This window comes from Lontra canadensis, unplaced genomic scaffold (assembly GCF_010015895.1).
Source record: "Lontra canadensis isolate GAN:19392208 unplaced genomic scaffold, GSC_riverotter_1.0 scaffold45, whole genome shotgun sequence".
NCBI classification, from domain to species: domain Eukaryota; kingdom Metazoa; phylum Chordata; class Mammalia; order Carnivora; family Mustelidae; genus Lontra; species Lontra canadensis.
Genome location: NW_022631039.1, coordinates 1,186,959 through 1,212,548, shown reverse-complemented (window position 1 = coordinate 1,212,548; position 25,590 = coordinate 1,186,959). Strand labels below are relative to the sequence as shown.

Genomic DNA, 25,590 nt, shown 5'->3' with positions numbered 1-25,590 from the left:
GCCCCAAAAGCGAAAAGCCTCCTTCCTTCTAGCTTGAGGCGCAGAAACCCCGGGGGGCCTCTGGCGGGCTGGGCCCGTCCTGCTCACTTCCGGACCCATCAGCGGGCCGTGGAGGCCGTCTGTGTCCACCGGGTCACGTGGCCAAGCGCGGGGCTGAGACGGGGGTAGGTTGAGTGCAGACCGCCTGCTGCAGTGGGTGGGGGCCGGTAGCACCCCCCAAAAGTCGGGGTGTCACCGTGGGCTGCCCAAGGAAGCGATGCCCCACACGGGTGCCCGGACCGCTCCCTGCAGGCCCAAAGGGCTTCGTGGGCCTCTGAGTACGGAGTCGGCGCGGTGAGCCCACGTCCCTCTGCTGCAGCCGCAGCCAGGCGGGCCGCCGAGTCCAGTCCGGGGAAGGGCGGAGCCTTCAGAGCCGGGACACGGCGGCGGTGTTTGAACCCCGGGCAGACACGGCTGCCGTCCGTAGAACAAAAGCAAGTTTTCGCGGCCCCAGAAATGGCCTCTGCTTGCGTTCTGGTAAACTCCTATTCATCCCTCAAGGCTCCGCTCAAAGGCCACGTCCCCTGGGAAGCTCTTCATTCTCTAGGGCCAGGCTGGTGTCTCAGCCCCAGTCCCCGGCTCCCAGGATGTTTTGGTCTTACTCTGCTGAACGTTCATCTCTGGTTCGTGGGAACCGCTTCTGCCCTCCCCTGAGCAAGGCGGGGGCCGGGTCCTACACAGGGAAGCTCCTCTTCCAGCCCCCGGAGCAAGCCCCCGGCCCTGAGCAGGTGCCCCATGCCTCTTTGCTGGGTAGAGGAACCGCACAGGCAAGAAGATATCCTCCATGGCAAATGGAGTTGTTGTCCGCGCTCCTCTCTGCTGACAGATCCCACCTGCCTTCACAGAGGCTGAAAGTGCCAGACGTGCTCTCAGCCGTTTTTGTAACTGGGGTTTGTGGGGTGACCCATTTATGGTTAATAAGACTTAAGGAGAAGTCTGAGGGATCCCCCCCACCTTGAGTTATAGAACTGGAAAGAAGAGCCTCTCTTCCTTGTCCTTTTCCTTCCTGTCTTTGAACACAACTGAGAGCATGTGATGTCTGGAGCTGTGGCAGCCATCTTGAGCCCATGGGGCAAACGGTCTGAAGATAAAAGCCAACATGCTCAAATGATGCAGTGGAAGGACGGGAATGTGCCTGGGTCTTTGACTCTTTGTATTTATTTTCTTATTTATTTTTTAAAGATTTTATTTATTGGGCCACTGGGATGCCTCGGTCAGTTAAGCACCTGCCTTCAGCTCAGGTCATGATGCTTCTCTCACTCCCTCTGCCTGCTGCTCCCCTGCTTGTGCTCACTCTCTCTCTCTTTCTGTCAAATAAATAGATAAATCTTTTAAAAACATATTTTATTTACTTAATTATTTTTGGAGAAAGAGCGTGAGAGAGAGAGTGTGGGCGGAGGGGGCGGAGGGAGAGGGACAGAGACTCTCCAGCGGACTCCCTGCTGAGTGGGGAGTAGGAATCAGGGCAGGATCTTAGGAGCCCAAGGTCATGACCTGAGCCAAAGCCAAGATCAGACACTCGACGGACTGAGCCACCCACGGGCCCCTGATTGTGCCTCTCTACATGCAGCCCGGGGACTGGCGGCTTCCGGGCTGTTCGGATGAGCTTGTGAGAATGCTCACTGGTAAAGCCGCATCGGCGGGCGACTCTGCTTCTGTGCCGGGGAGCCGGCCGGGGAGCGCGGCGGTGCCAATGGCCGCAGTGCCGTACTCCTCGGTATGAACAAGGTCTTTCCCCGCCTAGCACTGGCCTAGAGAAATGAAAAGACCAAACCACCTCAAACTTGAAAGTTATTAAAATACGGCCCGTGTTTTGTTTCCAACCATAGTTATTTCAAGTCAAGTACAAAGTGGACAAAAACGTTCTGTGGCCTGCATAAACCCAGAGGCGGGAGCACGCGCGGCTCTGCCCCCAGCGTGGTCCCTCGCTCCATAGTCCGCCCCAGTGCTAGGAACCGCGCAGAGATGTTGAAAAGCTCTGGGCTTAGTTGCCTATGGTGGATTAAAAAAAAAAAAAAAAAAGGCAAATGTGTACTTTCCCCAGCAATGACGTCATCTGAATCCGGTTAATCACGAGCAACAAGGTCAAAAGTTGGGGTTTAGACACCGAGTAGGAGCTGGCAGGGGGTCGAGGCGAGGGTGGGCATGAGCGGCACAAGCCGCAGCTGGAGCCAAATTCTCAGAGCCACAAGCCGCTCCGCGGGACCGGGGTTGGTGCGGGAGAGAGCAGAGCTAGAGCACGGGCAGCACCCGCTTGTCAGGCTGAGGGTTCTGGACGTGCCTATGGCTTGAAGGAGCCGCAGACGGGTTTAGGTGGAAGGGACGTGGATTCTAGAACCTTCTAGATAAGCATTCTAGAACCTTCTCCTGGGCAGCCTGTCTAGTAGCTGGACAGAAGGAGGGGATGCAATTTGAGGTGAGGCACAGAGTTGCGGTTCTGACCGGTGGCCATCAATTAAAGCCCGAGTCTGGACGGCGTGGGTCATGCACAGGCCTGGTATACAGGCGGAGCTCAATGAATGGCCACTGTTATAAATTCTGTGATTACGTTCCACCAGCACCATTTGCAAACTGATGGCCAAACAGACCACCATGTGCTACTGTGGCCTGTCCACGGCCGTGCCTTCCCCTCCGGGCTGACCTTCCCAACTCTCACCTCCGGCTTCTGCCCAGCTCAGACGGCCTCGCTTCCCGTACTGAACCCCAACCCCATCCTGGCGCGGGGAGCGGAAGCGAACTGGGCTACAGCAGGAGCGCAGACTGCTGGTCACGGGGACAGTTTGGCTGGAACAAGTCGGCCAGCAAAGTCCCAGTGTCCCAGGGACCTTGGGGCCTTCCCCCAGGAGCTCGCATTCAGTGAGACTCACTAAGGGACAAGGCTTCCAAGGTCACATCCCGTGGGTCTGCAGATGTCACCCCCGACCCCTGTTCAGCCCAGATGTGCCTGAATATACCAGAAGGACGCCCCCGGCCCCCTCTGTGCACCATCACTTACCCCTTGGCTGGTGAGACTTGCTAACCCCCTTCTGAGCCGTGGTGCCTGGTCCAGGGCCAGCCCGGGCAGGTCGGAGGATGCCGGGTCTTGTAGGAGAGGGGAGGGGGGCCCAGTTGCTGGAAAAAACATCTCGACCTTTCAACAGACGGAGTTATTTTATCCCACTTCCCCGGAGCCGCTGATCAGAGGATACATTTAATTAGCTTCCTCAATTAGCAGGAGGGGGAAGGCGTTATCTGGGCTTCAGGGCGTCCTGATAAGAGTTTGCAAAGCCTGGAGCAGGGCTTGCAGGATGATGGCTTGCGCGGATTGCCCGTCTCGCTCCCAGCACGTCGCAAGCTTCAGGCCTTCTATGAGGTCCGAGGCCCCCACGGGTTTTTCTTTTTCTCCCACGTCGAGACCAGCATCCCCGAAATCCGGGAGAAGAAACCTAATGTCCCGGGGGTCCTACCACACGAGATGATTCTCTTAGTCCAGAAAACGCAGCGGGTTTACAGCCTTGTTCGAGCGTCCTCAGACCCGAGGCAGGAAACCACGGGCTCGGTCCCGCTGCAGGAAGAGCGATGGTGAAAGACAAAGCGCTAGCTGTCCGGTCGCCGGCGAGATTAGCTCCCGCGGCCTGTGTTAAGTCACTTGTGCCGGGAAGAGCTCGGCAATCTGTGTTCCAGTAAAAAGGGAGAGAAGCCACCGGCGCCGGAAACAGGGAGAAGGTGAAATCGACTTCCCCCGACAAACACGCTGTTCTGAACGTGCACTGAACGCGGCCGTAGGGGGGTTTCGATCTCAAGATCTTAGTTAAGGAAAACGCTTTGCGCTTTACCCCACAAAGAAGCAGAAAATACGTTTTCCCAAACACTCCACTGTGTTATTCTCTTAAAATAACATACTCAGTTGTGCGTGGCTTCAGGGGATTCTTGTGTCATTCAGACGACCGGGATTTTGTGTTCTGGGTGTCAGACGTGACGCTGTGTCATAAGCTTCTCGCTGTCAGAAGCCCCTCGGAACCTCCCCCTCGGGGCCAGCGCCGCCCTCACAGCAGTGACAGGACGTGATGACCCCATCCGAAGCACGTTGTCTGTGCTGCTCCTCGGTTGCCGCTCCCTGGCCTGGCCACGTCAGCCAGTGTTGTCCTGATCACCTCCCTCCCGCTCCAGGGCGTCTGCGCCTCCCCCTGCCGGTCTGTCCCCTGCCCCCTCCGCAGACGGGCCGTCTCGGTCCTGCCGCTACCTGCCGGACCTCCGTGAGGGCCCTTCCCTTCTCCTCGTGTCGTCTCTGCCGCTGACCTCGGCTCTCCTGGAGGCTTGGATACAAGCTACGATGACGACTTGCACATGCCCCACCCACCGCCCCCCAGGACTATGCCTGACGCGGCCTCCACCCTCCCCAGGCAAGTGCTGGGAGACAAAACCCAGCCGTAGAGGTGAAGGTCTCCGGGCGTGCGAGGTGCGGGGAGCCGCCGCGGCCTGTCGGGCGCACTGCGGAGCTGCAGCGCAGGCGCCGCGGGGGCAGCTCTGGGGGCGCAGGGAAGTGTAAGCACGAGAGACAGGGTTGTTCCAGGCCAGACCAGCTTCCCTCGCGGGGACGTGCGGGGCAGCTCGGTAGAGGCCACGACCTCCTCCTCCTCTGGGGGATGGAGAATCCCGTGACGGAGGCTTCCCGGTGCCAACCAGCGATTCCCGACGGAGCCGGGAAGATCCACGTTTCTGGGGGAGGCCAGACCGCAGCTGGGTGAGGATTAAACCCTGGTTTGGTGACTTGGCCTGGCCCCAGTAACGCCATTTGGGGCCTGCGGTTTTCTTTTCAACAGCAGTCCCGGCCACGCGGCCACAAACGGGCCACAAACGGGCCCCCCGCCAGGATCACGCGGCCTGAATGACGCCGTCACCCAGCCCGCCCGCCGGCCGGAGACTCAGGGGTCGTCCTGGGTATTTCCTCCCTCCTCCCCATCCCACACCCCGAACCAACCAATCTGTGGCCAAGCCCTGTCACCTTCCGGGGTCTTGTCTCAACCTCTCCACGGCCCTCCCTACCCGCCACCAGGGGCCGCATGGAGGGGCGAGCCCTGCACAGAGGCCACAACCCAGGGATCCCCCACCGGCCCCTGTCCCCGTAGGTGTCTCCCAGCCGGTCCGCACCCCGCGGCTGGAGCACTTGCTAAAATACAGATGTGATCACTTTGTTCCTTTGCGTAATTGCTCTTAGGGCCAGGCCTGGCCTACATCTCCCCGAATCACGCCCCACTGTTTCCTGAGTGTCCTGGCCTCTCCCACACCCTCTCCCACACCTCCAGGCATGGTGGCCGTCCCACGGCTACTCGGACCGCCACCCTCTGCGACCCACAGCCCCGGCCGATGCACAGTGCTCCACCGCAGCGTCCTGCCCTGCGCCCTCCAGCATCGGGACCCCGCCCGCCCCCGACTGGGACCTCTGTCCACCGACACACTCGGATCCGCACCGGCCCCTCCACAGCACGCGCCGCAGGCTGACGACTGGCATTTATTGTCTGAGTCTCTGTCTTTGACGGTGTCAGCGTCATAAGGGTAAGAGTTCGTCCCCCTCCTTCTCTCTAACTTGCCGACATCCGCGACTCCTGGGCCGCTGGAGCACGGTCAGGGCTCACTGAGCGTTCGCCGGAAGAATGAGACACCCACCAGCACGGTGTAATGCACCTGGCGTCCTTTCAAGGACCAGTACATGTAGCCTATTTTACTTTTAGGCTTCCCAGATTTTGCTATTATAAAATGCTCTAATAAACACCTTTAAACATAAAACTGTTTTTCTCTTTGAATCAGGTTTTCAAAAATAAAAGCTTTTGTGATATACTGCCGAACTGCTTTTGCAATACCCGTATTCTGCCTTAATAGGATATGGGCATTTTGCCAGTTTGATTAAAAAAAAAAAAATGAGCTTTTCTTCGCGGAAAGTGAAGAGCTGTTCACAGTTTGGAGCTCTGTTTCCTCATCAGTGACAATTCACGTTCCGTGGCCCCTGTTTATTGAACCAGTCAAGTCTTAACATCTGTTGAAGGTTTTACTTATTTATTTCAGAGAGGGAGAGGGAAAGCAAGCGTGAGTGGGGGGGAGCAGAGGAGGGAGAGGCGGACGCCCCGCTGAGCAGGGAGCCCCCCTGTGGGACTTGCTCTCGGGACCCCGGGATCAGGATCCGAGGCGAAGGCAGACATTTAACAAACTGAGCCAAGTCTTAACATTTTTTAAATGAAACGATGAGATTTTAGCATTCAGGGTAGGTCAGTCCTATTTTATGCAAACTGTTTTTCCCAGTTTGTCTTTCCAGTTTTTGTGATGTTTGATTTTATTAGATACTTGAACATAGTCCGTCAAGTTTTTGGCCTTTTGAAACTTTGTGAGTTCTTACATTGTTTTTATATCTGCAAGTTTTTCTGAAAGCGTGTGCTTTCTTAGTGCTCGTATCACCACGAACGTGTTGGGAAACACACTGCTCTGACCACACACCTACTGTATCGGGAACCGTGCGGTGTGACCCGAAATCTGGGTTTCAACAAGCCCTCCAAGGGACTCCCCCGCAGGAGAAAGTTTGGGAGCCCCGGTCAAGAAGGGCCTTTTTCACCTAAGGTTTCTTTGGAGCTTTTTGTTTCATTTAACTCTTCGTAGTATTTAGTATAAAGAACATAACTGAATTAATTTTCTTCCAACTTCCCATTATAAGGGAATATGCTATATTGGTTTTAATACACATTCAGGGTTCGCTTTTTTTACAGCTTTATTGATATATATTGATATATGCATGTATCAAAAAATTCACCCCTGTAAAATGTATAGTAAATACTCAGTATTTACCCAAAGTGTGGAGGCCGAGAAAATTAAGGCGATCCCACCTCAAGTTTAGCTGATGTGGGAAACAGAGGCAGAAGAAAATCATTAAAATTCCTCACCTATTGACAAGCCCTTGAAAGAGACAGAGTGGCTCTCCCCTGGGGACTTAACTGCCCTCACCTTGAGGTTTTGCTAAGGACAATCCTAGCCTGACGGACCCCCTACCCCGACAGGTCCGACCAGAATCCTGTAAGTCTACTCTAACAATTCCTTTAGGAAACTTTATCTCTAAACCTCCAAGAGAGTGTCGAGAATCATTCCCAAGTATATGACCCACTGATATACATCTAAAGGGTCTCACAAGAAGATTTTTATTATAGGTAATGAATAACCTTTTCCTCAGACAACAGCTAGCCCCTCAAGGTCCTGGAGACCTCACTTCCAGAATTCCTTAGAGACTTACATCATCCATAACCCCCTTTGTCCTCACCCACCGCCGAGTCTACCCCTACTCTGCCTTTAAAAACTCTGACTGTAATCTGGCTCGGGGTCCAAGTCCCTACTCCGCTGTGTTGGGTATACTTGGGCCCAAGCTTAAGCTTGTCAAATAAGCCCTCCTGTGATTGCATCGGTGCTTGGCTCCTTGGTGGTCTCTCAGACGCGAAAACTCGGGTACAACACAAAGAAAATGCAAACACTAATTTGAAAAGATATATAGACCCAATGTGTATTGTAGCTTTATTTACAACAGCCAAGGTAATGGAAGGAACCCAAGCATCCATCAGTAGAAGAATGGATAAAAATGGGGGAGAGAGAGAGAGATGCCATGGGATATGGACGAGATCTTGCCTTTTGCAACAACATGGAAGGAACTAGAAGGTATTAATTATGCTGAGTGAGATAAGCCAGAGACAGACAAATACCACATGATCTCATTCGTACGTGGAATCGAAAAGAAAGTGAATCAACAAAAAGCCGAGTCAGACCTAGAAATGGGGAGAACTAACGGTTGCCAGAGGGAAGGGGAGGGAGATACAGGCTTCTGGCCCCGGAGTGAGTAAGTCACCGGCGTAAGCCGTACAGCAGGGGAGCGGCGTGGGGTCGGTGAGGTGTGGTGCGGCCTTGTGTGGGGGCAGACGGTGCCTGCAGGGAGCGGCGCCCAGTGTGCTGTTGTCTGAGGCGCAGACGTCCATAATCACTACAGCTTTCTAGGAAGATAAAATTGTAAGTCTGTTATAATTTAGCATTATAAAAATGTCCTTTTTCATCCCCAGTAACAATTTTTTTTTTTTTGCCTTAAAGTCTGGTTTTTTGATATTAGTGATGAAGTTCTAGAATATAGATGAGGCTCACTGGGGTGAGGTCCGGAGCTGATGACCAAGAAAGAATTCTTGAGGCATCTTTGGTGCGAAATGATGGTTTATCAAAGCACCGGACAGGACCGGTGGGCAGGAAGAGCTGCTGCCCTGGGGCTGTGAGGGGCGGCAGGTTGTGTCCCGTGGAGTTGGGGGAAGGTGAGGAAAAGGGAGGTTTCAGTAGAACTTTCATAGGCTAAAGAGGACCTACAAGATACAGATGCCAGAGGCCCTGCCATTGCCAAGGTCATTTTGCCCTCTAGCAAGGTATTAAGATGGGTGGGAGATTCCTAAAGAATGTCACTTATGTCCCACCCAACCGTGGGCGTGCGGGGAGGTTGCAAGGGGTCAGTCAACCTTTTGCTGTGTCCTCAGCCGCCTTCTGCTTCCTCCTCATTAGCACAGCCATTCTAGCTCTCTGGGTTCTTGCTTCCACGATAAATCTTTTTCCATCTTTTTCAGTCACTGAATCTAAAGTGAATTTTTTGGGGGAAGATTTTATTTATTTGAGAGAGCAGGAGAGTGAGCACGAGTGAATGCGCACGAGGGGGCGAGAGGCAGAGAGGGGGGGAGCAGGGAGCCGGATGCAGGGCTCGATCCCGGGACTCTGGGATCATGACCTGAGCCGAAGGCAGAGGCTTAACCCAGAGTCACCCAGGCGCCCCTAAAGTAAGTTTCTTATAGATAACATACAATTTTGGGTTTTAAAAAAAAATCCATTTTGCCATTTCTCTTTTAATTGGAGGCATTTAATCCATTTACGTGATACGCTTACCTATAGGCAGGATGTATGCTTGACAGCTCTGCGTTTTGAATGTCTTAGGTCTTTGTTTTTTTATGCCTCTCACTGCCTTCGTGTTAAACAGATACTCTCCAGGACACCGTTTAAGTTCCCTTGCTTCGTGTGATACTGTGATTTATAATAAATACTTGGTCTTTGTCCCTGTTCCTGACACAGAGCTCCTAAAACCCCTGGAACTTCCTAAGTGCTGAGGGCAGAAAAGGCATCTTTTGTTATGTTAATGAAAAACCAGGGGTTTTTGGAAAAACCCCTGCGCCACCTAGCAACCTACGGATGGGGGCTGGCTTCAAGGGGAACCAACCAGGTGATTAGAGGGTTAGGACTTTTAATCCAGCCCCCAGAACCTCTGTGGAGGGGAGGAGAGTTCAATCCCAAAGGCCTAGGACTTAAATCCTTGTGCCTACAAAATAAAGCCTCTGCAGAAACTCAAGAAGCCAGGGTTCAGAGAGCTTTGGGGTTGGTGAACACAAAGTGGAGCTTCAGAGAAGGCGCGGGAAGTCTGGACCCGTTCCCCGTTACCTTGCCCTGTTCTCAAGTTATATCCTTTTACAATTAACCAGTAACCTAGTAAGTAAAACATGCCTCCGAGTCCTGCGAGCTGCTCCAGCAAACGAATCAAACCCAAGGAGAGGATTTGAGAACCACGATTTATACCAAGGCTCAGAAGCCTTAGCCAACGCAGGCTGGCGACTGGCGTCCGAGGGGAGAGAAGGCAGCCTTGTGGGGCTGAGCCCTTAACCCTTAACCGGTGGTGATCTCACCTTGTCTCTGCGTAGACAGCGTCAGGATCTAATTGTGGGAGATGCACTTGGTGTGGGGGGAAAAGCCCACACAGGAATTGGGAAGAGAATCCTATTCTTTTCCCATGTTTTAAAAATTTATTATCTAAGGGGCTGCCCTTGGGATTACAATTACCATCTCAACTTGAAACAATCTACTTTGGATTCCTACTAACTTAATCTCTTCCACAGGCAGTCAGTGGTTCCTCCAACATGCTTACATCCTCGATACCCCACTGCGCTATCCCTGTCCTACAAATTTCATCTTTACACAGGGAGTCCGTCAACATGGCACCGGAATTCTTGCTTTACGGCAGGAGTTGCCAAAATACGGTTATGCGTATTTTATGCATTTTCACAAAACCTGTGTAGGCACTTTTACTGGTGCTCCTTACTTCCCGCGGTTGAGTTCGTGCCCAGGGTCCTCTTCCTCAGAGCCCGAAGGACTCCCAGTGTTCCCGTACGGCAGGTTTGCAGGTGAATTCTCTCAATTTTGTTTACCTGGAAATGTCTTGATTTCTCCTTTATTTTTGAAGGAGGATTTAGACAAAGTATGGTTGGTTGAAAGGCTTCTCTTCCGGCCCTCTGAAGACGCCACCCCACTGTCTTTTGGCCTCTATGGTTCCCGACGAGAAGTCAACAGTTAATTTTATTGATTTGTCTCTTAACATGATTTTCAATTCATTGTGAAGGTCTGGTTAAACGTCAAGATTTTTTTAAAAAATATTTATTTATTTGACAGACAGAGACCACAAGTAGACAGAGAGGCAGGCAGAGAGAGAGAGGGAGGGAAGCAGGCTCCCTGCTGAGCAGAGAGCCCGATGTGGGGCTCGATCCCAGGACCCCGGGATCATGACCTGAGCCGAAAGCAGAGGCTTTAACCCACTGAGCCACCCAAGCACCCTAAATGTCAAAATTCTAAAATTCATTGATTTTAGTCACTTTGCCTATATTTTCTTTGTTTGAGAGGGAAAATGGGTTCGCAAAGGTCCTTACCGTAGTTGAAAAAGAGGTTGAGGATGGTCCAAAGCCCTGCATGTTGTGCCGCCGGCCTCCCGCTCAGCCCGAGCACTTGCTTTTCTAACACTTCATTCTACTTTAGGGTGCTTTCCCATCTTTGTTCACTGGACACTAACCCATCTGGGTTTCAGTGAGAGCTTGCCTCAGTGGCCTGCACCAGTCCAGTCTCATCTGTCTCCTAAGTCTGTCACCGGAACAGGAGACCACACATGAGTGTGGACGTGCGTTCGAGAAGAACGAAGGGTTTCTGGGATGCTTTGCCACCAGCCCCTGCCATGTCGCTCAGATATGAATCCCGAGCCTGGTTTTCCGCTGAGTGAGGAGGCAGGTTTCGTTATCTGGGAATTTCACTTCAGCAGAAAACAGAGGGTTTACAACCACAGCTGACACATAGAGAAGAGGTCAACTCATAGGGTTTCGAACCACAGACTAGAAGCATCTTTAAAATAAACACTCAAGAGGAAATTCTAGTCTTTAGAAAAGATTTTATTAATTAAATTTTTAGGATAGAGAATTTTTTTTAAATAACTATGATATTTTTAAAAACTATTCAGTATTTAATGACGTTTTCAATTAGAAAAACCTTGAACCCTAAGAAGAGATTGTGTACAGCGGAGGCTACAAGAGGGGAAAGAAGGTGGGGACCAGCTCTGTGGGTAAGGATGGGGCTTAAACACTGACTTTTTAAACCAAAAGCAAACCGCACCCGGTCTCAAAGCCTGTCTGGGGACTCACTCCTGCAGGGCACCACAGGGCACGCCCCCCGCGGGAGAAGCTCAGACGCCAACAGGGCCCCCACTCCTTCTGAGGCGATCTGATCTGCACGAGGAGGGAGGCGTCGGGACTTTTACATCCGCTCGATGTCATAAAGGGCTGGGACTAAGCAAAAATTTAATGTAATCTGTGCAGTATTAAAAACAGTCTAGAATTACGGCAATTTGAATGACTCCCGGGAGGCGTTATTCCAGATACAAAGCAGGGCAGGCGGCCCGGGAGGGAGCAGGTCCACTTACCTCGGGGAGGAACAATCCACAAAGGCCCACAGCCCAGGAGGGGAAGAGGAACACGTACTCGTTCCCTACAACAGCCCAGGACCAGCCTTCCGGCTTCTTCAAGTTATAACTCAAAGCCATCAGTCTCACTCTGAGGACGGTGCCCTTGCCCTGCAACGGTCCTCTAGGGAGTCAGGTCAGGAGAGGCCTGAGCTCCGGAAAGCAATGGCGGAGCTGCTGCATCCCCAACCCCAGACGTGACTCACGTCCCCATGAGCCTCACAGCCTCCTCTGCGTGCGACAGATCTCGCATAATGTGTCCTTGGAAAAACCTCGTGGGGGGTGGGAGGGAGAACCCTCTGGGGCCGTCAGCACTCGTCCTTCAGCGCCCCACAGCCAGCGCCCTCTCAGCATCCGGAAATGTCCTTTGACTTGTTCTTTCTCTGATATCTTGTGTCCTTGGGATCAAAGCCTCTTTCGCGGGCACCAAACACGGCCCAGTGCGGCGTTCTGGCCATATAATCCTGTGCGCCGAAGGTGGCCGAGCCCCCGCTGTCTTCGTACTCCCGCACCAGCTCCTGGAAGCGGTCATAATGGATCCACGTCCACCACTCGCCGCCCACCTTAAACTGGAAAAGAAAATTACAGTCGGGTCAGAAGGAAAAACATCCATTAAAAAATAATCACAATAAATATTTTAAAAATTCAAAAATAAGCCTGAATTTCTCTTCTCCCTATCAAGTGAAAGAAAATTCTTTCACACTCAGATACGTTTCCGTATCAGAGCAGAGCATGACAGTCGGGGGCAGTTTCTCTCCCTGCAGGGCTGCCGCTGTGCTGTGCCAGGAAGACCCCAGTGCTGAGGAGAGAACTCGCCCTGGAACCGCACGTCAAGTTCATCCTCAGCAGCGTCACTGAAAGAAGGTTAATTAAATTGTTTTGGCTTTATCATGTGTTAATGGATGAGCTAATTTCTAATTCCTGCTGTTGCCACTTTTTATTTGCCATGAATTTGCTTGGTTGTGTCAGCAGCACCTAGTGGGCCCCGTTTTATTATTAAACTTTGCCGGAGTGATTAGGGAAGCTTTAATCAATGACTTCTAATTCTGAAACGCTGACTAAATGCTCGAACTGGCCCGGTTAACCTAACATGAATACAATACCTCGTTAGTGGAAGGCTCGTTAAGAATTTCAATCCACTAAAGGGAATAATCCAATTTGGACTCTTAAGAAAATTGCTTCTCAAAAGTCATTGTCGAATAACGACCAGGAATGAAGAAAACAGAAAACAAGTCGAGGAAGCTCCGAAGGGCTCACTATTGAACTATGGAGGCTTCGGACTCAAAGCCTCTATTCTGGACCTCAGTGTGTGAATACATAATACCTAGTGCCCGATTTATAACCAGAAAAGTCATTCTGGAAGCTGCTGTCTTCTAAAAACCCTGATTATGAGCCAAGTGAAGTAACAATTTCGTGTTCTAGCTGAGAAAAACACTGAAAATGTAGAGCTTCCTGGATTCGGAATATTAAAATATGCTGAATTTCAATGACATCTGATTCTTTTACCCAACAGCTAAGAGGTTTCTAGTGGGGAAAAAAGCACCAAATAAATGGCAAAGTTTAGTCCGTCTACGAATCATGAGACATTACCTTCTGATAAGACCCTTCTCTGAGACGTGCCCCAGGGGCCTCCATGAGCTCCACACCCTGTGATAACAACGTCCCCCCCCACCACCCGGCTCTCCCTCCGGGGACAGGCCGCTGTCATCTCCTCCGCTGCCTCGAACGCAACCAGTCAGCCGTGGCCCGGAGCCTCCGAGCTCCAGAGGTAAAGGAGCCGCACCCCGCCCGGACCCCTCACCCCTGAACACCGTCCGGTCCCACGACGCCTCGTGAGCAGCGTCTCTGTGGTCCTGACACAGGCCTGTAGCTCGGGCCCTCGTTCCCGGGACCCCGCGACAGCGCCCTGCGGATTGGTCTCCTGATGCCCCGTCTGGCCGCCCCCACCCCTGCAGACCGAGACTCTGAGCTCACGGCACCTACGCGGGACGAGCCCCACGACTGGGAGCCCCACGACTGGGAGCCCCACGACTGGGAGCCCCACGACTGGGAGCCTCCCGCGTAAACACCAAACCCCCGTCCGAGGCTCTCCACGAGCCGACCGCCCTCCCACGGGGCTCCTGTCCTACTCCCTCCGTCTGACGAACACCTCCTCGTGCCTCACGGCCCCTCACACGCCCTCTGCTCTGGGAAGTCTCCCCGAGCCCCTCAGACGGCGACGGTTCACCCGCCGCACGACCTCACTCCCCGGACCGTGGCCACCGACGTACCAGAATGGCTTCTGCAGTGACCTCCCCCGCCCCCGACCCGACACTACTACTGTCGCCTCTGTGCCTGTAGCTGACTCGTCATCTACGAATTCATGCTGGCACTGCGGGGACACAAGGGCCCAGGCCCGTCCCCCTGACGTCCAACAAATCCGGAGGGCCACACGGTGGAGAAAACTTCCACCTACACTACTGACACCCGGGGATGCGGTGCTGCTGCTGTTCGCGCCGTGGCACAGAGAGCGTGGTTTTCGCAGTGTCGTCACAAGAGGAGGCACCACGCTCACACCTTACTGCAACCGGGTGACGCTCCGGCTAGCGCAGGAGTAGACGCTGTCATTCCCGGGTGCGACGTTCTCTTCCTGCCGCCTGAGACAGTTACGGAGTGTCAACGATGGCCTTGGCCCAGTCACAGACATTTAAAAAATAATTATAATCTAATGCGGTGTGTTCAGCGAGTCAGGTTATGCGAGTGCAGAGGAAGATGGGGTAAGTCACTCCCATGCCCCCAGGAGCTCGGCCCCACTACGGGCCCTCTGCCTTGCTTGCTGGGTGAGACAGATAACGGAATTCTCGTCCCATGCCTCTCCCTGCGGACTTTAGATCTCTAGGTCTCTTCTGGATTCCAAAGGCTGATGCTGCGGGGTCCGTCGTCCTGGTCTTCCTTTTCCCTCAAATTCCAACAAGCACCACGTGCCATGGCTATCCCAACAGGGACTAGAAGACTAGCTTAAACTACAGCAGCAGACGTAATCTTTTCTCACCACAACTTAAAACAAGAAATACATTTTGTATCTCAGTCTAGTACACACACACACACACACACACGATCTGGAAACACAACTTTCACAAACCAATGGCAATGATTTCTTTAAAAAAAAAAAAAAGAAAGAAAGAAAGTCACTTGCGGTAGGCGGCTAGGTTCCCTGACCCCTGATGCGGTGACGATCTGGTCCCCTCTGCCGGTGGGATTCTACGCTGGCTTAAAACGGAGGACGCCAGCTGTGCAGACACAACAACCGCAAGCTAACGTTCTGACCACGGATTGCTAACCTCTAAGAAAAGCGGGTGTATTAGCTGTTCGGTATCTACCGTAACCGGATACCACAGCCTGGGCGGCTGACACGACAGATATTAGTTTTCCAACAGTCCAGAGGCTGGAAGTTGAAGACGAAACTCCCGGAAGAAGCTGTGGCTTCACCGGTTCCCTTCCTAGTGTGTGTGCGGGGGTGTCTCCTCTTAGGAGGATACGACCCCACCAGACCAGGGCCCCACCTTTATGACCTTCATTTAACCTTAATTATCTCCCGAGAGCCCTCGTCTTAAATACACACCCCCTGGGGGGGTTAGGCCTTCAGCATGTGAGTTCTGAACGGACCCAAATACTCAGTCTAGAACAGTGGGTGACTCTCAACTTAACACCAAGCCACCAGACTCCTACGACAAAATGAATCTATTTATGCCCCTTCCGAAGACAATCAGAATAATTCTAAATAATAACTCAGAAAAAGTCAAACTGTTTCTGGAAAAAGGCGGGAGCTGAAAGAGCGAGCGCTGACGTGCCGGTAGAGAGACGTGCTGAAAGACAGAGATGCACAAACCAGAGTAAAACCCCAAATCACAAAATCCGAGGTTCAGTATGCCGAGACGGGACGTCACTTGCTTTAGGAACTCCTCAAACCCAGCAGTAAGGGAAAAGGCAACTCTATGCAGAATTACAGACACACTCAGAAGCTCAAAAACACACACAGCACAATGAGGTTGGATAAAGCTGGCCCTGGCTGAAAGAGCCGGGCTCCGCGGCCTGGCCGGTGCTACGGGTCCCACCGTCCACAACAAACGGCAGCTACTGGGGGTCTTATCTCATTATTTTTTCTTTCACAGAGGGAAAATGTCACTGAACAGAATAATGGCAAATAGATTCTTTATTACTTCAGTATCTAAAAAGAGTCCATCCAAGATGACAGAAAAACACATGCCTATACTTCACTTCTTGAAATCCCACAAGAGTGACACCGAAGGTGTTATCTGCAAGATACATAAACCTGTAAACGCAAAGAGATCAGGAGAGGAAAAAACAGTATCAAAGTTTTAGAAGCTACAAGAATGACGGACAGGTGGTAACTGGCTTAGCAGACCCTAGGGCACTGCATCTTAAACCAGCAAACAAAAAAATCCTGGATTCCACCTGACTTATGCCTCAGAATTCCCCACAGGCCTGGGAGCTGGTGGCACAGTCACCTCGGGAAGTAGGGGTAGAAGAAGAGCCAACTTCAACCCACACCCTCAAAAAAGCCCCAAAGACAGGTCTATATTCTATGTAAGAAACTGTTAGAATCCCAAGTTCCCTCCATACCGCTGAGCAGCTGCCCAACCATCCTCCCCAGCAGAAGGCAGGAGGCTTACTCTCATAAGACAGTAAGAGGGAAAACCCATGGACTATGGGGTAGCAGGAAGAACTGAGAACAGGGCTATCATATCAGAAACGAGAGCTCAGAACAGCCCTGTTCCCTGCCCGCTTCCCCACCCCCGATAGTCATGCAGCCTGGGGAAAAAAGGTGACCCTTCTGGCCAGCCCAAGAGGACTGACTGAAAAGTACTATTTCGGTTTTCCCAAGGCAATGACTCAGCTAGATTTCTCTAAGATAATGTCAAGCCCAGTCCATACGCTTAGGACTTTCAATATGTTTTTCAGTTTCCCACTTAAATATGAACAGAGAACTAACAAGAGAACTAAAAGTAAGCCAAAGGGAAAAAGTAACAGAGGAAAGAGAGCATAGGCAAGGAGAAAACAGCAGACTAAACAAGATAAAAACCCAAACAACTGAACTAAAACAGTTGTCCTCAGAAAAATGAGACAATACTGTATCCACAAAAACGTTACTGTACAAAAGAGCACTCAAGGAATGAAAAGAATCTTAAGACTTTAAAACTATAGGAGCAAAGATGAAAGGTTCACAGTAAAGAATTTCCTAGAATGTAGAGTAAAAAGAAAACGAGAGAAGTTACTGAAAAAATAAATAATAAAGGACTTGCCCAAGAGACCTAACTTTAAAATAATACCAGTTTTTGAAAGAAAGGAGAAAAAACAACAAGGAGGAAATCCTCAGTGAAACAATCCTGGAAACACATTTTATGAAGTGAAGGCCCTGAGTTTCCAGAGTAAAGGGGTAGAAGAAGGATAAGAACAGTCACACTGCCTGAGGCACATCTCATTGAAATTTCAAAACAAGGGAGACAAAATGAGATCCCAGCAAGGGAAATATGGTCACACGCAAAGGATTCAGGATCAGAATGCCTGTAGGGTCTCAAAAACCACACGGAAAGCTCAGTGGCGCTGATGCACAGGGCCCATTGCGCGACAGAGAATTCCATACCCAGCTGAACTATCAATCAAGTGTGTAAGGAGAATAAGAACATTTTTCAGAATTTAAGTTCTCAATAAATTGGACCTTCCACACAACCCTTCTCAGGACTCTTCTGGAGGATGTTTCACCTGAATGAGACAGGGATCCCCAAAATAAGACACCCCACTGGCAGCTGTGTATCCACAGCAGGTGGGCCAGAAAGTGCCTCTGGGGAGACTCTCGACATCACTCGGCATCAGGGAAATACAAATCAAAACCACATTGCGATTACCACCTCCCACCAGTCAGAATGGCTAAAATTAACAAGTCAGCAAACGAAAGATCTTGGCGAGGATGCGGAGAAAGGGGAACCCTCCTACACTGCTGGTGGGAATGCAAGCTGGTGCAGCCACTCTGGACAACTGTAGGGAGGTTCCTCAAAAAGCTGAAAATAGATATGACCAAGCGACTGCACTACTGGGTATTTACCCCAAAGATAAAAATGTAGTGATCCAAAGGGGCACGTGCACCCCAATGTTTACAGCCATAACTTCCACAATAGCGAAACCATGGAAAGATCCCAGCTGTCCATGGACAGATGAATGGGATGAAGAGGATGTGGTACACACACACACACACACACACACACACACACACACACAGGAATATTACACAGCCATCAAAAACCGAAAGCTTGCCATTTACAACGACGTAGATAGAACAAGAGGGTATTATGCTAAGTGAAATAAGCCAATCGGAGAAAGACAATTATATGATCTCAATAATGCGGAATCTGAGAAGCAAAACAGAGGACCACCGAGGAAGAGAGGGAAAAACAAAACAGGACAAAACTGGAGAGGGAGACAAACCGTAAGAGACTCAATCATAGGAAACAAACAGGGTTGCTGGAGGGGAGGGGGAGTGGAGGAATGGGGTAACTGGGCGATGGACATTAAGGAGGACATGTGATGTAATGAGCACTGGGTGTTATGTAAGACTGATGAATCACAGACCTGTGCCTCTGAAACGGATAATATACGCTAATTTAATATTAACTATTTTATTATTTATTATTTATTTAATATAAACTATTTTAATTGAATTAAAATAGTTTAAAAAATTTTTTAAATAAATAAATAGATGAACATGACAGAGAACCCAACCCATCTGAGAGGAGATACAGGTGGCAGAGAATTTGAGAGTTCACCTAGCTAAAGAATACAGAAATCTAGACAAAGAAAAAACAAGTAAATATTAACTCTAAGGAAACCAGAAGGCACACTGGAAACAAACAGCAACCATAGATGACTGTACTGCTCCACAGTGAACAGTGTCCATCTGGTCCTGTAACGCGTAAAACTACAGTGTGTGCACAGGGAAGGTGTGGTGAGCAAGGGCAGGGGAAAAGCCTCATCTCATCTTCCATAGTACGAAGAGACAATGAGAAAAAAACAGTGAACAGCAGCAATATTAAGCATGTTATTTAGAGATGTAAAGACAAATACCAAAATAATCACCCGGAAGTTGAAGGTGGTTGTTGCTTGAGAGGAGAAGGAGCTATGTTTGAGGAAAATACGAAAACTGATTTTTGTAATAAACTTTGACTTTTTAAACTGTCTCTGTAGAATTCTGATAAAACTAAAAAGCAAAATTTTAAGTAGTAACAACCAATCTCTCAATGCCAAGGAAGAATATTAACAACCGAACCAGCAAACACGGCGGGGAGGAAAGGGGAGGCCTGCACGACAACGGTAGTGGCCGCCATTTATGAAGCGTCCTACTGAGCACGCGGCACTACGTCTGGTTCTCTCGCTTGCGTAACCCCCTTAAACAAACTCCTGTGGTTGGACTCTCATCTTTAATACAAGGGCAAAAGTCCAAAACGGCCAAGTAACAAATATGCAAGGTCCTATCCTCTGTGTGGAAGAGCCAAGATTCCAGTCTGGGTGTTCAAGCCCTGTGGTCGTTACGCTATCACACACCGTTAGCTGTCAAGCCGGAAAAACGACAGAACTCGTAATCACCAGGGTGTCTCTCAAACAGCTTGGAGGGCAAAGAGATTTTTCTCACCCCTGGATCTATGTAAGTGTAATATTCCTGCGTTAATTCCCTTTGCTTAACTGGTCTAAAAGCTACAGGAAATAATCCGTGTGCTCCAAGTTCTTCACGTCCCTCAACCTTCCTCAACATGAAGTGTGCACAGCTAGCGCCGTGAGGAGAAGCTGTCCACTACTTCTCTACCCACATACAGCCCAGCAGACTGTCTGCTCCAAGGCAAATGCAGGGAGACGAAAGACTTACATGCGGACCTCGAGCGTTAGCCGGCTCTGCCTTTGCGTGTTCTGTGTTATGTACACAGCTTTTGTCCCTTCTGGCAAAATAATAATTAAAAAAATACAAGTGCCACAGTGAGAGCTATTCCTCCTATTATCTTAACTGGATCCCAATAGCACAGGCAGCCTAGGTGAGCTCACTTCTTCTGTTTTCTGTTTTCTGATTTCCCACTAGTTTCAACAGTGTCGTCCATATACAGACGTCAATGCGGAATATCCACAACCACATCAAACTCAAAATGCCACATACAAAAATTCTCACCATTTGGCCTGTCCATCTTGTGCCTCAACCATGCTGTGCCGACGTTATACCAGCTCCTAAATGATAAATACTGTGTAGCTTCTGGAAAAGCTCTAATCATTCAAAGGCATCATACGTCTACCCAGCCAAGAGTGCAGGAAATCCTGCATCTGAGCCAAAAAGAGCAAATCAAGAGCTACTGATTAATATCACCAGTGGCAACAGTTTGTGCAAATTCTCCTGCACATGATATGTGGTATTCTCTGCTGAAAAGTCAAATCATCAGCACCTTAGGGAAGACCCTTTATTATAGCCCCATTACAGGCAAGGCACTCGTCTAGCTGCCCTGTACCTGTCACTTTATTTAGCCGCCACAGTAACCCTGGAAACAGAGTTACCCTCTTCTTCCGATAAGAAACACGAGAAACGGGGAGTCTCGGATTTGAAAATAGATCCACCGCTTCACAGTTCAGGAGCTCCCAAGGCCACCTTCACTTCTATTACCAATCGTAAATTCGGGGGTTCCCAAGACCATCTTCAGTTTGACAAAACCACTAGGAGGACCCACAGAATCCAATGAAAGCTGTTATAGTCAGTATGGCTCATGACAGCATAAGGACATGGATCAAAATCAGCTGAGGGAAGAGCCACATGGGGCAGACTTCAGGACAGCTCCATCCGTGGAGTTGCCAGTCGTCCTCTGGAAGAGTGGTCGGAGCTCATCTCAGCCATCAGTGACGTGCAAGAAGTGGCACGGAGTATTGCCAGCCAAAGAAGCTCACCCGAACCTTGATGTCCAGAGTTCATTGTTGTTGTTTTCTAAAGGGGAGGTGGGCAGGAGCGCCTGGGGGGCTCAGTGGGTTAAGCTCTGCCTTCAGTTCAGGTCATGATCTCAGGGTCCTTGGATCAAGCCCCGCATCGGGCTCTCTGCTCAGCGAGGAGCCTGCTTCCCCCTTTCTCTCTGCCTGCTGCTCTGCCTACTTGTGATCTCTCTCTCTGTCAAATAAATAAATAAAAATCTTTATCTAAAAAAAGGCAAGGGAGGTGGGTGGAGGGGCAGAGGGTGAGGGAGAGAGAATTTAAGCAGCTCCACGCCCAGCACGGAGCCCTAACTGGGGCTCAATCTCAACCCTGAGATCATGGCCTGAGCCAAAATCAAGACTGGGATGCTCACGCAACTAAGCCATCCAGACACCCTAATGTTCAGAGTTTTGCCTGGGACTCGGTCACCTAGACATAGTTGATTGTGGCGTGGCTGACAAGTTGCCAGCTCTTCTGAAGGTCAAACAAATGCTGTGTCGTCTAAAGCCCTATCCTAATTTACTTGCTTGGTGTAGACCATCAGATGTGGTCCAAGGCCCCCCAGTAAACAAAGACACTCCTCACAGGAAGGAGTTCCAAAAGCTTGGGAATCACCTCCTAGAAGCTGAGGGCAAAATTCTGCCTTTTCTTTGGGTAAAATTGCAACCAAAACTCAAAAGTCCACATGCAATGGACAAAGTAGAATAATACAAAAATAAAAAAGAAACCAAACAAAAGAGACTCATACATTTCATTTGAATTTTCACACTCTTGAGAAGTTATGACCTTAGTGTCAGTCACTTCCCAAGTCTGCGCCCCCAGACATAGTTAATACTTACAAACCAAACCCTGGAAAGTACTGGTTAGAGGATGGAAGAGGGGCTTCCAGACCTTCCCATAACTCAGAAGTAGATGTGAACTGGGAAGGAGGAGAGGAAATCCCAGGGTAGTTGGAGGGAGAAGTGATTTCGGAACACAAAAAAATAGTGCTATGGTAGTGCCTGAATTGCCCAGATGTATGAATTTCGTTCCTGACTACCGCAGCTACGGTTGTGCTGTTGTGCTTTGGGTGAAAGGAGAAATCACACAGACCGCACAGGGGATCTGACGGCCTGCGACCGTGCAGCGCGAGCAGAGTCACTCCTTTTTCTGAGGACCCACATTCAGAAGCAAAACTACAACACACTTGCATTCTAGATATATATCCAAGTGCAATGAAAAAGTTTTTAAATCTGGAAACTCAGTTTCTGGAATTTCAACCTTCCTCTATAATTTTGTTGGAGCTGAGCTAAGTCCTCTCAGCAATGTCACCAGAGTTACCAAAATGCCAATTTTCTCTGACATTTTTCCAAAAGTAATTACTGGAAGCAACCAGGCCTTTCATAAGCACGAGTTCCACATGTATCACAGAAGGTAATATATTCTGTCATTGGCTTTTGTTAGGAGGACACTGCATAAGCCCTGAGTGGAGACAGACAATTCCCTTCCTACTCCAAGAAAGGAGGGCTCAGGGAAGTGACAGGCCTTCCTTCCCTCCCTCTACAGACTGCAAGAGGAAGGAGTCTGTGAGCCTCAAATGCGGCAAAAACTTTCTCAGAGCTGACCTTGAAGGGGATCCATGAAACTGCTTCTTGGTGAGTGGGGTGAGTGGGGTGGGGATCTACGCCATCTCATCAGACACCTACCTCCACTTCCCTATCTTGTCTGACTGCTCTGTAGCACCTCAGAGAGAGTATGCTGTCATGGTCATCATGTCATTTGTATTTCAAAATATCTGGGATTGAATGCTAATTGCGCTTGTGCTTTCTTAGCCCGAGATATCTCCCTTAGAATATGAAGAAGAGTAGTATTTATGACTCATAGGATTTTTCTAAAAATTAAATGAATTAATGCATACACAGCATTATCAAAGTGACCTTAATAAATGTTATTGATTGTTGAGTTTATCAGCAGACACCAAACTAAGGAATAATACCAGACAGCTCATTAATGATGAAAGACTCTAGAAGATTATGCTGGAAGACAACAGAATAAAATCTGCAAAATGCTAGGAGGAGTTGACAAAGAAGCTATAAGGCATATGAAGAACAAAGAGCAAAATGATATAAGTCCCTTTTGTTTTTAAATCAGTAATTACTTTAAATGTAAATGGGTTAAACTCTCCACTCAAAAAAAAATCAGAGATTGACAGAGTGGATTAAACACACACACACACACACACACACACACACACACACACACTCCAACAATATACTTTCTATAAGAGCCTTACTTTTTATCCAAAGACACATGAGGTTGAAAATGAAAGGCTGGAAAAAGATATTCTATGCAAACAGCATCCAAAGGAGAGTAGGAGTGGCAACAGTAATATCACACAAAAGAGGCTTCAAATTAAAAAGATTATAAGACAGAAAGAAGGAAAATTTATATTAATTAAAGGTTCAATACAGCAAGACACAATAATTACAAACATTTATATATCTAGTACCAGATCATCAAAATATATGACGCAGATACTGGCTGAATTGAAGGGAGGCATAGACAGCTGTACACCAATAACTGGAGACTTCAGTATCCCATTCTCGATAAAGGATAAAACAATCAGACAGAAGTATGGAAACAAAGGACTTGAACAACACAATAAATTGGCTAGAACTGAGAAAACGGTCTGCCCAATAACACAAAATACACATTCTTCTCAAGTTTTAATGGGACATTTTCCAGGACAGACCACAATAGTTAGGCCACAAATTAAATCTAAACAGATTTTAAGAAATAAACGTCATATAAAGTATCCCTCCAACCACAATGAAATGAAGTTAAATATCAGTAACAGAAAGACAGCTGGAAAATGCATGAATTTGTGGTGATTAAACAACACATTCCTAAACAGCCAGTCCATCAAAGAAGAAATCGTAAGGGAAATTAGTATAAATACTTAAGAGACTAAGTGAAAAGGAAAACACAACATACCAAAACTTAGGGGACACAGCAAAAGCAATACTAAGAAGGAAATTTATCATTATAAATGTTTCCTTTAAAAATTAAGATCTCAAATGAACAACGTAACTTTACAACTTAAGGAATGAGGAAAAAAAAAAAACTAAACTAAACCAAACCAAAAGCTAGCAAAAGGATGGAAATAATAATGGTTAGTGCAGAGATGAAATAGAGAATAGAAAAATAGGAAAAAAACAAAACAAAACAAAAACACAAGACAGTGAAACCAAAAGCTGGCTCTTCAAAGATATCAACAGAATTGACAAACCTCTGGCCTGACTGAGAAAAAAAGAGAAAAGACTCAAATAACTAAAATCAGAAATATAGGTAGGGACATTACTACTGATTCTACCGATATAAAAAGGATTATAAAAGATTAATATGAATGTACACCAACAAATTAGATAATCTAGATGAAATGGGCAAATTCCTGGAAACACAAAAGCTATTAAGACTAAAGCACAAACATACAGAAAATATGAATAGACCCAAAACAAGATAAAGACGTTACAAGAAAGGAAAACTACAAAACAGTAACTGTCATGAACATGTGTAAAAAAATAAAATATTAGAAAGTCAAATCGAACAATGCATTAAAAAAATTAAACACCATGACCAAGTGGGATTTCTTCCAGGTATGGCAAGGCTGGTTCACATCTGAAAATCAATTAATGTGACCCATCGCACCAACAGCTAAAGAAGGAAAATATGATCATACCGATAACTGCAGGAAAAGTATAGAACAAAAATCCAGACTGATTTATGATTAAAAATTCTCAGCAAACTAGAAACAGAGGGAAATGTCCTCAACCTGATGCACATCTACCAGAATCCTACAGTGAACATCATACTTAATGGTTACAAACCAGTTGCTTTCCCACTAAAATCAGAATCAAAGCAGAAATGTCCCCTTTTACCATTTCTTTCTTTTTTTTTTTTTTACAACCCCACAGGCACCCAGGGGGTTCACCTGGGTGGTTTACCATTTCTAATCAACATCAGACTTGAAGTTTTAGCTTAACACAGTAAGATACGAAATGGAAATAAAAGATACATAGATTGGGAAGAGATGCATGATAACCACGTTAACTGATGTAGAAAAATCCAGAGGGGCACCTGGGTGGCTCGGTTGGTTAAGAAACTGCCGTTGGCTCAGGTCATGATCCCAGAGTCCCGGGACTAAGTCCTACATCAGGCTCCCAGCTCAGCAGGGAGTCTGCTTCTCCCTCTAACCTCTCCTCTCTCCTGTTCTCTCCCACTCTCACTCTCTCTCAAATAAACAAATTATTAAAAAAAAAGAAGAAGAAAAATCCAAAGAATCAACAATAACAAAATATCCTGTGGAACTCAAGTTATTATAGCATGGGTGCAAAATAGGAGGTAATATTCTGAGAAATATTAGCTAACTGCTTTTTCATATACCAGGAATGAACAATTGGAATTTGAAGTTAAAAATAGAGTACCATTTACATTAACATTAAAAAAAAACACTTATGTATAAATCTAACAATGTATAAATTGATGTATAAAAAGACATATAAACAAATATATATCTAAAATATATATAAAAATATACATATAAAGATGTATAAATCTATCCTGTGTATAGGATCTATACACAGGGAAAAAGGTGAAAGAAGTCATGGAAGATCTAAACAGGAGGTATTTCCCGTTCACAGATCAGAAGACTGAACTTGTTAGGTTGAGTTGAATGTGTAGATTCAACTTGATCCCAAACAAGATACTAGCAAGCTAGTTTATAGGT

General features: G+C 48.4%; 1 protein-coding gene across 1 annotated transcript in view; it reads right to left on the bottom strand.

Moving 5' to 3' along the window:
* Nucleotides 1-12,183: 12,183 nt before the first annotated feature.
* Nucleotides 12,184-25,590, bottom strand: part of LOC116876316 (S-adenosyl-L-methionine-dependent tRNA 4-demethylwyosine synthase TYW1-like) — a 199,739-nt gene continuing 186,332 nt past the window's right edge. The window contains exon 16 of the mRNA XM_032872374.1: nucleotides 12,184-12,405. Within this exon, the coding sequence (XP_032728265.1) occupies nucleotides 12,184-12,405 (222 nt within the window). The remainder of the gene's footprint in view (nucleotides 12,406-25,590) is intronic.